The 15,026-nt window shown below is 36.3% G+C and overlaps 1 protein-coding gene across 4 annotated transcripts in view; it reads right to left on the reverse strand.

The window, feature by feature from the left end:
- PCDH15 (protocadherin related 15) overlaps positions 1-15,026 on the reverse strand; it is a 378,762-nt gene that overhangs the window by 273,398 nt on the left and 90,338 nt on the right. For all 4 annotated transcript variants that reach the window (XM_072869959.1, XM_072869956.1, XM_072869957.1 and 1 more), the window contains exons 3-4: positions 11,152-11,312; positions 6,749-6,904 (exon numbers count right to left, since the gene is read on the reverse strand). In XM_072869959.1, the coding sequence (XP_072726060.1) occupies positions 6,749-6,904; positions 11,152-11,312 (317 nt within the window). The remainder of the gene's footprint in view (positions 1-6,748; positions 6,905-11,151; positions 11,313-15,026) is intronic.

Below are 15,026 nucleotides of genomic sequence, written 5' to 3' on the forward strand. Positions count from 1 at the left end.
TGCACACAGTCTCTAGACAGTAAAGACTTATCTAGAGCTCAAACCACCCCACATCATTGCTATGCCAACCTGTAACAGAGAGATTCTACACAGCACCCATTTCCCCCCAGTTTCCAACTCAGTTAATTCTCTGAAAAATCTTCCACCACCAATGCTTCTGGCAGTTGGGGGAAGTGGAAATACGTCTACAGAGGGGCTTCCTGGCTCCTTTGCTTTGCTGCCTTTCAGAAAGGCCCAAAAATGGCTCCAGAAAGTGTTGCTTCAGCTATGTCTAGAGCCCCACTTGCCTCCTACTTCAGAGAATACCTTGGAGAGGAATTTTGTTTCTCCATGTTAAACTTTAGTATCTCCTACAGAAAGGGACTAAAGTTATGCAGTAAACTGTTTGACCATGCTGAGTGTCTTACCTTATGCAAGATTAAATGTTAGGAATTATAAAGAAAAAATTATGAGAGTGTTAGTGACAGTTTGAGGATAATCATCTCTGTGGGAATTCAACGTGGTGAAAAAGAACACGATGACAAGAAACAAGTAAGATTTCAAAAGAATGCAATTAAACAAATGGAGAGGAAATGGATACAATAAATCTTATTCTTCCATAGTCAACAGCTGTAATGCTTAAAAATTTCCTCTTCAACATGATTTATGTCTATTAGAGGTCTAGATGCAGACAGGAACGTTCAACACTTCCATAAAACATTTTGAAAATAAATTTTCCTATTATTGCCTATTTACAAAGTTAAAAATGAATAATTTTTCACAGTGGCCCTGAACAGCAGCGCAAAGTAAGATTTACAGTTAATCATACTGAGCTAATATTCTTTTGATGATGTCTACCTGAAAAGATTAATTATTTCAATACCACAAGGAAAAAGAGATGAATAATTACACCAGAAGCAATGAAAATTCAGCACAAGTTATAATTCTCAACAGCCCAAAGCCAAAGTCTTAAGATGACTGAGGTTCAAGAAACACACTCATTTTGCAAAGGATTCTCATCTCTGCCAACTTAAGGGGGGGGAAATAAAACCAAAAAACCAAAAACCAAACCAACTCTAAAATTTTGGTTTACAAACAGGAAATTCTCATCAGCTATAAGGTTACATACATTTAATAAAGTAACACTGACTTCAAACAGTATTCTAGGAACTCCACTACCATTTCCAAAAAACCCCTGCTATTAAATGCTCCTGAGCTTCCCAGCACCTCTGTAGCACTCAGGTAAGGCTCATGTGAAAAATTAATACAAAAAAGTCAAGTCTTATAAAACCCAGGCAATGCAGAATTAGAGTTGTATTACCAAGATAAAATTTTTAAGATAAAATGTTTAAGATTTAAAACACAGACAACCACAATTCTGCCTTAGTAATACAAGATTTTAGTTTCTAGTCCCTGTATTAGGTTATATGTATTTAAAAACCTTGTGGCAATACTATAGATTTGCCTGTAGAGCGTTAACTGAGTTGCATAATTCTTCTGAATTTCAACCTAACTATAGAACTTTGTTTTAATACACTGGAATAATATCTAATATATAGTCACTAATACACATGGTCAAATTTAGCCCCAGGCTAATGTCATTTTGTCAGGATTTTTTTCTAAATGAATAACGATGTGACGTTTTCATATGAATAAAAATCTATAACACACAAAACAAATAACCCTGCAGAGTCTTTCTAATTATCATAAAAATTTTAACATCAACCTTAACGCATTTTTACTTTTATGAGGAGATTCATAATGCTGTGGATAGCGGTTAGATTTGCTTTTGGCTGCGACACATACATTGTTTGTCTTGAAAAAGGATAAGAAATGGAAAAGGGAAACTTGCTCCTAAACGGTAGCATCCCTCTAAAGGGCTTCTGCACTTGTGCTATGCTAAGCTCCTGGTGAGACCAGAGCCTGCTATAATATAGACGAAAAACCAGAAACCCCATGCTCTTTACAGAGCAGCGGCACCGGGCCAGTTGTGACATGAAGGAAAAGAGCCTGTTTCTGTCCTAGTGCTTGCACAGACTCTGCGGTGTGGTACACACAGTAGCAGCAGCCCAAGAGTGATGATCAGCTTAGTTACTTCAGATGTCAGAACAGCAGTACTTAGGATTGGTCTGAATTATGTCCCAAATCTGTTTCATAACCCAGGCAACTATAAAAAGTCAATAGCTTAATTACAACCTCATTTTCTTGACTATAGCTTATGCACAAAATGCCAGTTAATTTTAAGCAGATGGCTATTTTGTGTCTGCATTAGTCCCATTGAAGACTAGATACAATGGAGACTATTTATGCACATATATGTATACACACAAGCGTGCACATAAATATATAGGTACACACATTCACATGTAGGGTGTTTTATTTGCCCCTCCCCCCCCCCAGCAGGGTGGGTTTTTTCCTATTAACTAATTCTTGCCCCCCTCCAGCAGGGTGGGTTTTTTCCTATTAACTAATTCTAATTAGCTATTTCATTTATAAATGCTCAGATAATAACACTTTGCTGAAAAAGCATATAGTTATTTTAGGGAAACAGACATTCTATTTTATACTTTAAACTAAGAAGCTGAACTTTTAAAACCAATTTTATCTGTAACTTAATATGAATATCAGCACTGCCACTCAAAGCTAAGCCAAGTGAAACAAACATTACAGGCAACATCAACAAGCACAAGAACAATCATACTGCAGCTACATATGAAAAAATCCATACTTTTAATAGAATAATTAAGATCCTCCTGAAAAAACTATTTCCTCAATAAACATGTAATAATTCTTATACTTAGATGCAAAAGATACATTTTCAAACCACACACGCACAGGAGGGGAACATTAACTTTTCTGCATCTTTTAATTCTGAAACATTTTACCCAGGGGTCTTCTATACATTCAAGTGTGTGAATGACAGAAGAAAACACTTAAATCCCTAAGGATCATTTGACAATATGCAGCATAGAGCCAAATTCTACAGACACTATCTACATATAGAGATTTCTCAGGATTTTTAGGATCCAGATAAAAATATTTGAAGCAATAGAGTGAGAAATTATGGTATTTCTCAGCTCAGTATCAGAGATGAGACCTGACACGATGAAAAAAAGGCTTTAAAACACCTTGAGTAAGGAAGGAAGGGACGATGGCTTTTTTGTAAGAGAGAACACAGTTACTGGATTAATAAGTGTGCATATTGTGAAGTTTGCCTTAAGGCATGGAATTTTGCTCTCTTCATGCTTACGCATGTTAGGAAGAACTTAAGAGGCAGCAGAAGGGAGACCAAAGGGAGTATTGCCACTGAAATACTGAGGTTATCAGCAATTAGGTGTTAATGATAAAATTGTCTACTCCTAAACTAAAGGATGGCTTTAAAAAAATCAAATAAATGCTACCATGTTATTGCTGAACTTACACCCATGCAACTTCTGATGCTGTGACAGATGCCTGTGACAACATGGAAGAGTTTGATACACATCAGTCAGTATTTCTCGTAATAAGAATTTTCATATACATATGTTCACAAGCAACTGGGAAAGAAATAAATTGGTCAAGAGCTATTACATACACTGCCTTTGGTCTAACATATTTTACAGCTACAAGTGACTGGAGCTTGGGTGAACTTACTAGGAAAGCACCACTTCATGTTTCCCAAACCTTATGCTCTTCCTTGAGCATCTGCAAGGGGAACTGACAGAAAAAATACACTGGATTAGGGGAGCTTTTGGTTCTAACTTAGTACGGACATCCTCCTTTTCTACCTAATCAAGTGTAACAATTGACAAATGTTTTGGTATAAACCAAGACACTACCCTACCAAATCCATCTCAATCTAAGCCTTCTAGAAAAATATGGGCTTAATTTTAAACTATGCCTTTTTATGTGCAAATGGAAAAATCACGTGCCAAACTAGGATTTATTTTTGTATTACAATCACCCTCAGTTTCTTTTACAAACTAATTTTAGTATATTGTGGACAGTTCAAATATAAAAGAATATTTGACATAAAAAACATTCTATTTCTCCAAAATATAATTTTACCCCTTGACATTTCTGAAACTGAAAAACTACCTAATGGAGTAAAATCTAGCTACAGTTATTTGTCTTGTATTACAGGTGCCAATAATTACAATAGTTTTGACCGTTTGGGAAAATCTTTGCCATAGACTTTACCCCTCTCCCCGCCCTCTCCCTCCCCCCCCCCAAAAAAAAAGGGGGGATGAGGGGTGATAATAGCAAGGCTGACAGTTTTGCCCAGGATTTCCTTACAGTAGGTGTATACAGGAAGCACAATGCTTTTGGGAGACGCTACACCTACAAAGCACACACACTGTCAAGCTGGTTAGCACAGGAGTTGTAAATCCAACGCTTACTGTGTATGTGCACATGGATTAAATAGTACGTGTGGAAAGTCCACCTAATGTTTTGTGCAAGCACCAGTGTCTGTAGTATGGTTATAAAGCCACAGTGCATGTGTTCTTCATCCCACATAGAACAGCCAGAGAAAGACATGGCAGCTGATAGGAGAAACTGCCAAGTACAACCCTGTAAAGCACCTGAACAAGTCCTCAAATTGACACAGATGAAATTTCCTGGCTACAAAAAATAGGAGATATTTGTGACGCTCACATGTATGGTAGCTGTAAATAATAAAATCTACTTGTGCTTTGATTTGCTTCACGTTACTTATGTAAGAGAAGTTTCTGTACTTTTTAGTTTACAAGCAAACTGAAAACAGAAGACCAGAGGCAATCAAAAAATCACCACAAAACCCTCATTCCAGTGTAGTTAAATTCACTAGAGGCAGTGCCAATTACTAGCAGAATAAACTACCATTAAAAAATGTAAACACTCACTAAAACCTTTGAGAAAGTCTGAGATGCTTTATGAACTTTTTTTTGGTTACTTAATGAGAGCATTAACCCACTGGGTACAGCTGAAGGGCTCAGTGGTGCCATGTCAGAAGCTGTAAGCATAACAGTGATAAAATGAAACAAAGAAGCTAATTAAATCAGGACTGCAACTGGTGGAAACAACAACGTTGCATTTTGCCCAATAGTAACGCAAATAAATGATTGCATATACTTGCAACATTGCTAAATTTATTAATATAAACAATTTTAAATTATGCATTTTTCACTCTGTCTTTTGGACTTCTTTCTAATTATGGAAAAACCTTGCGTCCTTAGCATTACAGCACTGACAGAGTTCAACCTGCCTCCAGTTTTACTGCAAAACTTATGCAGGTCTTGGAAGTGACCTGGGACCTGCATCACAGCCCATACAGGCACTTCACACTAATGTTTATGTTGCCCTTTAATCAAGGCCAGAAGCACTTTCTGCAACAGGTCTGCAAAAAACACAGAAATTACAATTACCATGTAAAGGCCAACTTGAAAACAATTTAAAGGCAATAAGGAGGACTTTACTGGTACTCATACAGATGGTATTTTGTGACCTCCAAATTCTGGGGTAAGAAACATCGGTAAAGGGATCGCTGAAAATTTGTCTGTAGGGAAACAATCTCAATTTAAAAGGTGTCACCAGTCAGGAGACCACTAAGTTTGAAAAACTTGTATATCCTTATATCAACTTCAGCTCTCTACTCAAAAATAATGTGGGATTGGGTTATTTTTTTTCTCCATACTTTTGGCCTAATTAGGCCTAAACTCATCAACCAACTCTCCCTGCTCCTTTCCTGGGGCCTATGGGATCTCCTGCACATCACTTGGCTGCATGATTGATCACTTAGAGCAATGTAGTGATTGTAACAGGATACGCAGACACACTGAAAAGCTGTATCTCCCAAACACACAAAACTATGAAAGTTTTTTTGAAACAGCAAATCAATTCTACTAAAAATCAAACAACACAAAAGCACTCATGTTCTTTCACAAAACAAAACCCACCCAACAGGGACACAATGCACACTGCTTTATTTTCTTAACTGTAATTCTTCATATCTTTACCTGCAGAAGACTGACCCATCTTTCCATTCTCCTCTTAGTTTCAGTCTGGACATTTCCACTTCTGCATGTAAGCTCCCACTTCAACTTCTTATTAACTAAAGCCCCAGCATACTAACTTACTGAAAACACAGATCCTTTGTACTGGTTATTAGCAGATTATTCAATCCCTAATAGAACAAAAAAAACTTAACTGTAAAGTGAAATTAAAGTTGTACCAGCTCAAGAAAGAAATAAATTTTTTCCTTCAAGGAATACAGAGAAGTCCAATCCACAGCTCTCTATTCCATAAAAAGATAAAGCAAAATAATTCCATTCACAGATATCATTTAAAAAAGAGAAACAGCAATAAACCAAAACTGCACTTTGCAAGCTTCAATATTGTTAATAAAACCTTTTGAACTAGTTGCTTTACATTTGTTTTTCATAAATACACTTGTTTTACTTCCAGGTTTGTTGATACAACTGCGTAATGCAGTAAAACATCTTGTAAATGTAACAGAAATCAATGCTTCACTCATTGAGACATAGCTTCAGATTCTAGTGTCTTCTGCAATATTACAGGCATGAATGAAAAGTGTGCTTGTCTTCGTATTCATTAAGAAAAAGGAAGAACAGCTTACATGCTAAAAACTGAAGTATACTGTCTGTGCTGTTTTCCAAAGCAACACAAATGGAAGGGATTTTAAAACAACTGAATTTACTGGGTTTTCAAATGAGAAGTGAAAGAACTGAAAGCTGGCATTTAGCAATGACACCATGCAAAAGAGAAAGGAATAAAGGTAAGCGATTCTGACCTCATTTACGGCCACATAGTATCGCTGCTGCTGGAACTGAGGCGAGTTATCGTTCCTGTCTCTCACCACAATCCGTACTTCATGGTTGATAATGGTGCCAACCTTTTTGTTAACACACTGGACTTGCACCACAATGGATTGAATGGACATTGGTGGCTGTAAGTGAAAACACATTTTTATAATACATAGTCAAAATCTGAACTAACAGTTAAATTTTCCACTGATGTTAATATTGGTCAGGTTCACTTATAGCCCATCACCCTGCCTGTATTATGTTTAATGCTCTATGTCTGGATTAGAAAGCTTCTCTGAGCGTGTTCTGACTACAACTCATGCTGGCAATATTTTAAGCAGACCTACATGTCTTACAGCTGTATTTTTCAGACCGAGCTTTGCCAGCTGTATATGTTAACACAGAAATAAAAATCCCCAGCACAATTAACCCTTCACACTTCCCTTGAGCACAACAACAACAAAAGCAGCACATCTTTTGAACATCATCCGATTATTGAAAGATACCTAGAAAATGTCACGCATTTTAACATTTGGTTTATTAATACTGGAATTGAAAGGTCAAGTCAGAAATAAATTCAATATGCTACCACTTACATTTACCAAGTAATTTAGAAACAATTTGGTCACCTTTAAGTGTAGACAATCCAAAGTCTTTTTGTTTTTACTCCAGTGAACATCATAATATTCAAATAAAAATAACTCCCAAACTTGATAAACGGGTAAAGAAATTCAAGCTGGAAAGGCTATTACTACTTACTTGAGTTAATAAAACAATTCTAAGAAGAAAAAAGGAAAAGGCACCTTTGGTTGAAATGGAAATTCAGAAAGACTGCTATGGAAATACACCATTCCAGTGTGACTTCTATTTACAACGTTCCCACCATGGCAAGTGTCAATGTACATGTTTGAAGCAACAGTCTGGCATGTAAAATATTGACAGCAAGTCCATTTTGATTTTGTACCTAACACTCAGCAGAGAGCAAGCAAACATGGGAAAGGACAAAATGAATAAATTCTATATTTATTAACCTCAAAGTCTTCAAGAAAATAAACAACTCAGAAACATAATTTAAAGATGCCCGTGCCATACAATTCTGTACAGTGAATGCAAACAGGTTTTTGTACTGAGATTCTGAGACTTACAATTATTCCATAATTATATATCTACATAATTATGCTTTCACTCATTCTAAATGCTACAATTTCTTTGATTGATTTTTTTCCAGTTTTGCTATAATGGATTTTAGAACCATATGGCTTTCTTTACCCTTCAGACTTTGGCACTAATCAGTTTTTAACAAGTCAGCAGACTTGGGGAAAGAAGGGGGCTTTACGGTGGTGTTGAGATCTTACATTAAATGTCTATTCTTCCCTATACATTTTACCCTCAACTTTCTCTGCAATGAAGTACAGCATGAGCTTTTAACGAAAAGACCATTCTCTGCTGTAAAAATCTGCAGCCAGCGATGATGTGGTTCTATTTTTATCAGTGGAATTTCTAACACAGGTAGAAACATACCAAATATCATCTGTAACTTAAATTAAGCCTCTAAAATTATAATCTCCATTTATTTTTCAAGCTGGTATTCTTCGCAAAAGATCCAAGAATTTTTAAGCCACCTTTAATAAACTTCAAACACTACTGAGTTTATCTAGCTTCATTAGCAATGCCCAAGAAAAACATAGTTAGTTGTAACTATAGATATGTAAATACATGATGTTCTGGATTTGGTCTTTTCCACAAGAACATGGAAACAAATAGTTTGTTGTCTTTGGTAAAATATGACAGAGTACAGGACCAATATTACCAATACATACCATTTCTACTGGGTCAGTGCTTAAGATTTAAAATCAGATCTTTAAACAAACACTCATCAATCTAGGCATTTATAGACAATGAACATAAATACGCAATGGCATAACGTAACGAACTGCTTATGATACTGGGGACATATTATCCCAACATCTTTTAGCAGTTCCTTTCACCTTCAGTTCTGATTTATTGCTATTCGTCCTTTCTAAGTACTTAAAGTTTTGGAAGAAAAGTCTGGAATTTTCTTTTTATCTTATTTTGTTGGGAAAACATACTGTCATTCTTAGTAAAATCAATCAGTGGAATCTAATAAGATTTTCTTTCAAGAAAAGTAATAAAAAAAGAACAGGGTCAGGCTAACTGAATCAGCAGGGAGTTGAGAAGTGGGCACATCAGAGAGAAAAATGGGAAGAGTATCCAAATATATTGAATGCAATCTTACATGCACCATTTGTGAATCAGAGAGCACAATTTCTGCTCTGTAATAAAAAATTGAATTATAATGTTCAACTTAATAAAACCCCAAATTTTATTGGTACTACTAAGTTTCACATGGTTTTAACTTGAAAAGGTGAGAAAAATTTACTACTTTTTTTTTTAAAAAAAAAAAAAGGAACCGCACATGCTCTTGAACGATTTTGCATTTTAGGGGTTAGTATAGCTCTGGTTCTGAAGGCTGGAAACAGCCTTTAGGTAAGACCCATATTAATCAAGTTCATTACGTAAATTTCACATTTTTACTCAGTCAGTGGGGTTGTTGTGGGTTGCTTTCATTTTCTTTGCCTTGTGACTTACAGTAATTAATTGAGACCACAGAAGACAGCTACAGTGGGGCTCACACTCACTCCATTACCTTAAATCTCAGATTTTCTTTCCATATCCCAGTAAACTTAAAAAAACACAAATGAATAATTTTACCCAGCGCTATCGTACTAGGGATAAGAAGTGTTACAGTTCATAGTAAAAAAAAAAAAAAAAAAAAGAGGAAATAACCCCTTAAATACCAATGCAAAACCTCCAATATCACCTATAATTAAGAAAATAGACACCTTCCATGTGTTTCCTTGCAACTTGAGTCTACTTCTTACAAAGAACATCACTGTAAAGTGTCTGTATGTATTCATAATAATGTAAAGCATTTGTGACTGGTACTAATGTTGGAAATCAAATCATTTGACAAGGTTGTTTTCATAAAGCATCTAGTTAAATTCAGGTAAAGCAGCTCAGATGAACAATCCTGTAGAGAAAAAAGTATCACTAAAAGAGGCATTGAAAAAAGTATTAGCACTGATCTAACAGGAATTAATTTTGTTTCCTAATGCCATATGGATATGCAGACTTGCATGGCGTGAAGAATTGAGCCTGCACTTCCTAGAGTGGTTCTTAAGTCTCACCTCCCATTAGGGGCTCTTGTTTTTTGCTCTGACTTAAAATAAAACTGAAAAGCCAAACATGTTCCAGCACCTGCCTGTCTCCTCAAAGGCAGCCAGCTCTTTGGCACTTGAGGAAATGCCGACTCTGCTGATGCACCGAGAAGTCTTGTGCCACCATGTCCCTTCTGCCACATTTTGTGCTGCGTGCCTTTGCTTCACATATGAAAACAGTTTGTGAATTAAAACTAGATTAAGAACAACTGAATTCAATTAGCTCTTTGAAACTAAAACTGGAAATGAAGAAAAATTTGCATGTTGTTTCCAGTACTTATGAATATATCTCAAAACACACTGAGAAGACAAATTAATCAATCAAGCTAATACAAAACAAACTTTCATGCACTCCAAGGAGAACTCCTGATCTTTAAAGCACTCTTTCCATGTTGATTACAGTCACTTTTGAGTCAATTTTCCTTTCAGATTCTGACGAACTGCAGCAATGCTGTAACACTGTGAGAAAATGTCTCTATTTTTAAAGTGTTTCTCTTCAATGAAATTAGCACAGATGAGAACACTCCTATTTATTTTGTGCTTTTAATCTTTCTTTTTATAAAAATCAAACTTAGCCTAACAATATTTCTTTAATGCTTTTAGGAACAAGCATACCACACAGATTTTATGCTGCCTTAAAAAAAGAATCTAAACTAGCAAATTCTCAATTGAATATGTTAAGCTTTATAAGTGGATTGTAATATTCACAATTCTTTTGCTCTCTCTGACATCTCATAAGTCAATGTACACAGCTAGAGCAGGCTTTTAATAAGTGTCACAGGACATGAGGTGAGCAGCACTTCTCCTTCCAGAAAAAAGCAGCAAACAAGAATAAAAATGTTTTTAATTCAGTAAACAAGTCCAGTTTGGGTTGATATATATTTCTGCCAACGCACACATCTATTTGTTCAGTCTTTATTGTGTTTGTCCACATATTTGTTGTGCAGAAACGATCACATTTCTGCATGTTCCCAGTAAGTCCTAATAAAGAATCAAATTAACACTGTTCACATCCATCTGGGGACAGAAGATAGATGCAGCTATTATATTCTAGCAAGTCTTGTGTTTATGGTATTTCTATGAGCATATACAGATTCAGAAATTAATGTCTATGGGGAGAAAAGAAAACAAACAGCAAACCCCAAACTTACATCTCTGTCCAGAATTCGGCCAGTGCTATTTAGGTATAACCTCTGGCTGATAGGATCAAGGATCACCCAGTAATCCATGTTGTCCTTTAAGGAGAGTTCAATGGTGGGGTCCAGCCCTCCTGCGGTCCCTTTGATCAGCATATTATCAACCAGGATAGTGCCTGCAAAAAAAATAAACACACAAGGGAGAAATTTATATATGCATCTACATTTTAATGTATTTTCATAACAACTGCAGCACTAAAAATACTGTTTTCTAACTAGCATTTCTGGTATTTTATGTTTTAAGTGATGTTTAAAAAGTCTGAACCTTATTATCTGTAATGAAAAACTGCCTCTGATACTGAAGCTATTTCAGACAATACTAGAAGAAGCACTTGCAATGCACCATAACGTAAGTTGACAATGAGACCCATCATATACAAATATCAATTTAACATTATGAGTTTTTTCTTCATTAAGTAATCATCACCCAATCTCACCTCAAAGAAACAAAAGCACTGAAATAACAACTAAATCTGGAATACATTTTCTACAGCAAGAGTGACACATCAAGGTGAGGGGAAAAAAAAAAGAACAGTTACATAAAGCTCTCCAGGAAAAAAGAGGTTTTATACCTTGAGTTGCTCTGCAACAGAGAACTAAATTGCAGCATAAAAATGAAAACTATATCTACCAAGCCAAAGGTAGTACTTAATTAGGACCAGCCATCTATTCAACATATATAACATGCTTTTTTTATTTTCTTGTCCCATCCTGTCAGTTAGAAGTCTTGCCTGACAGCTCTATTCGTCAGTTCACAGTACCCACGATATACATAATTCCCTGTGTAAAACACTCCAACTTACTTTCCAAATGTCAAGCATTACTAACTACCCTAAACATTGCACTTGGGTACCTCAGATTTGCATGCACTGTATTTATAAACACTTCTCTAAGAGTTCATTTTTCTGAAAAATTAACACTACCCAGTTTTCTTCACACTGAAATATTAAAAGAAATGATCTTTAAGTTCATCGACAGTTACGAAGAAAATCTGTGAACATCACTAGCTGCAGAACATTTAAATTAGTTAAAAATATTTATCATGTAACCTCCTGTATTAAGGGCCCAAATAATTTATTCCAAAGTAGAGAGTAAAGTTTCTTTACACCTTCACTTTATAACAGCCACTCTGCATAAATATATTCATCTGGGGAGAGTGGTTCCGAGTTGGGCCGATGCTTTTTCTGGATAAACCAGTAAAACTAATTACTGGTCTTAGCCACAGCAAACTGGTTTACGGCCCTATGGAGGAAAACACCACAGTAAGGGTTTTTCCATCGTTTATTTTGAAACTACTTTTTATAACACAATAGAGATGACAGGAAGAAATACTGCCAAACATCCGTAACTTTGCACCAAAGACTGGTTTCAAGTTAAAGGAGCAATACCCTTTTAGCCACATGAGAAACACAGTTGCTACGCATGTGTTTTACAGCTATCAGCACGATTTCTTGTGCAATACTGTCTGTACAATTACACTCTGACCCAGTAGCTTGAAACTGGCATACAACTTTTGGGAGACCACCACTAGTTTTAATGCAAAGAGGATTTCACCAGGAAAAACAAGCTGATTACCAGCCCTGTGACAGTTCAAAGCATTTATGCCTAGTCATAAATTTCTCTAAAATCTATAAAATCCACCAGCTTCTGCATATTGCCCTCATTATTGTGCCTCAATGATGACGCAAAGAAAGGTCAGCAATCCAAATTTGAGGTCTCCTGAACAAAAGGTGGCCCAAGAAAAGCCTCCCTGAAAAAAAACCCACCAAGATAACAAACACCACAATCACGCTAATGGCTTCAGTCATTTTAGTTTCTTCCAGTCTTCTTGTTCAGACCTGAAGGTGAAGTCTAAGTTCTAGCTACATCTTCACCAGCACTAATCCCAACAGAAGGCTCTACACCTCTATTTGAATGACTCCCAAGGGAAATAAAAATCTGCAATTTCCACCTGTAAACAGCACAGCAGTAGAAATTTCAGCAAGGGCCACCTGTGCATAACAAATCTGTAAGTTGGTGCTTATAGCAAATATTACATGTACAAATTCTTCCTGGGAAAGGAGGAGCTTAAGGGATGGAAGAATTGGGCAATTGAAATAACCAGATGACATGGAAAAGGGAATAGGAGAGGGTTGTGAAAGTAGTGGAAAAATATACTGCAATGGATGATTAAGAAACAGGGGAAGGAAAAAGCAGCAACAGCTTCTGTCTTCTCTCCCATGTTGAAGTCTAGTAAGTCAATGAGGAGCAAAGGGGCATCACAGCACAAGTTACAAGGACACAGAGCTACCACATCCGCCCACCAATACAACACTTTCAGATGCTTAAGCAATCGTGACATATAAAGAGGGTTTATTTCTTTCAGAAAAGTGTTTAAAAAAATAAAGATTTTCCTATAATGAAAACTGGTCCCTGGTTTCTATAAAACTCAAGATTATGAATATAATCCAACACTAGTAGGTCCTGACTGAAGTGACAGTCACAAAGGGAAATTCCTTTCAGACTTCACAGTCACGCTGCCTGTAGAGAAATCCAGCGTATGCAGCACTAAAGGAATTAGACCGATAATCATGGCAGAGCTCTGACTACTAATAAAATATAGTCTGCAGGGCTGTGCCCCTGTGAAGGTAGCAATTACCCTTCCATGAACTGCATACAAGTAATCTAAGGCAAAAACACATACCTCAAAGGCACGTATAAATTTCTCACGGGACAGTGTGCATTTGGAAGTGCCAAGACACAAGGGCCTTAATATCAGAAGCAGTTTCCACATGTTAAGGATTGCACTCCGCATTAGTTACAGGCAAAAACCAGAAGTATAATTTTAAACTGCAAGATCTACATAAAGAGGAAAGTGGTGCAAAACAAGTCAACAGTGGTTGTAACAGTGTCCTTATGGTGGCATACACCAAATATTTTACTACCTAGCATTTGCAGACAGCTTTGGGTCAGTATAGGCTAAGTACACCATGGTTTGTTGCTCATTGTCCAAGGAGGCTTCGTCCTTCCTTGCCTAGTTTCTAGAACATTGACTTCTGTGAAACTCAACCTTCCGCAAGGGCTAAAGAGCTCAAACAACTTTAATTTTTAATGAACCTCAGAATAAATTATTGTAATTACATACTTTAAAAACACATTGAATCAACTTAAAATTTTCATGTGATGATGAATTTCGTGCACTCTCTAGTAAACCACTGCTACTTAACTGACCTCACTGCTTTGAATTCTGCATCTCGTTCGACTTTCCTCTGTTGCACTCTATAATAGTTATCTGCTTGATTTAGCAAAAAGCACTTCTGTTTGGTTTGTTTTGACACAGTGACTCTTTTGTTCTTAAAAACGGACTGGTTTTTCTTCAGATATTCATGAGGCACTTGTACTCTGTCTTTGAGACACAGCAGTTTGCAAATAAGCCTTTTAATAGCCATCCTTAAAGTATTATTCTTCTAATTTACAAAGAATCTGACATTGTGGGTCTTTTTTTTTCCCCCCCCTGCTTTAGATATCTTTGATTTTGTTCCTTAAATCCTGCCTCTGTCCTTGGCCTAAAATGCCAGGGAGGTAACATACAAACAATAAATCTGAATATACACAGTTCAATGCAACTGCATCAACAGTTTGTCCATTAACTCTCCATACACACAAGCACAAAAGCAAACATCTCCCTCGATATTTGCAACACACTAATACAGTAAGTTTAGACAATTTGCTTTTGTAGGTTTTTTTGCGCAAACAGAAGCTCCAATAATGCTCTAGCTGAAGTGAAATCTTTTACCTTGTTATAAAAGTTACATACCTTCTCCTGCAATTATATTGCAAGTTCAATTTTA

The sequence above is a fragment of the Ciconia boyciana genome, chromosome 8 (genome assembly GCF_034638445.1).
Source record: "Ciconia boyciana chromosome 8, ASM3463844v1, whole genome shotgun sequence".
NCBI lineage: Eukaryota > Metazoa > Chordata > Aves > Ciconiiformes > Ciconiidae > Ciconia > Ciconia boyciana.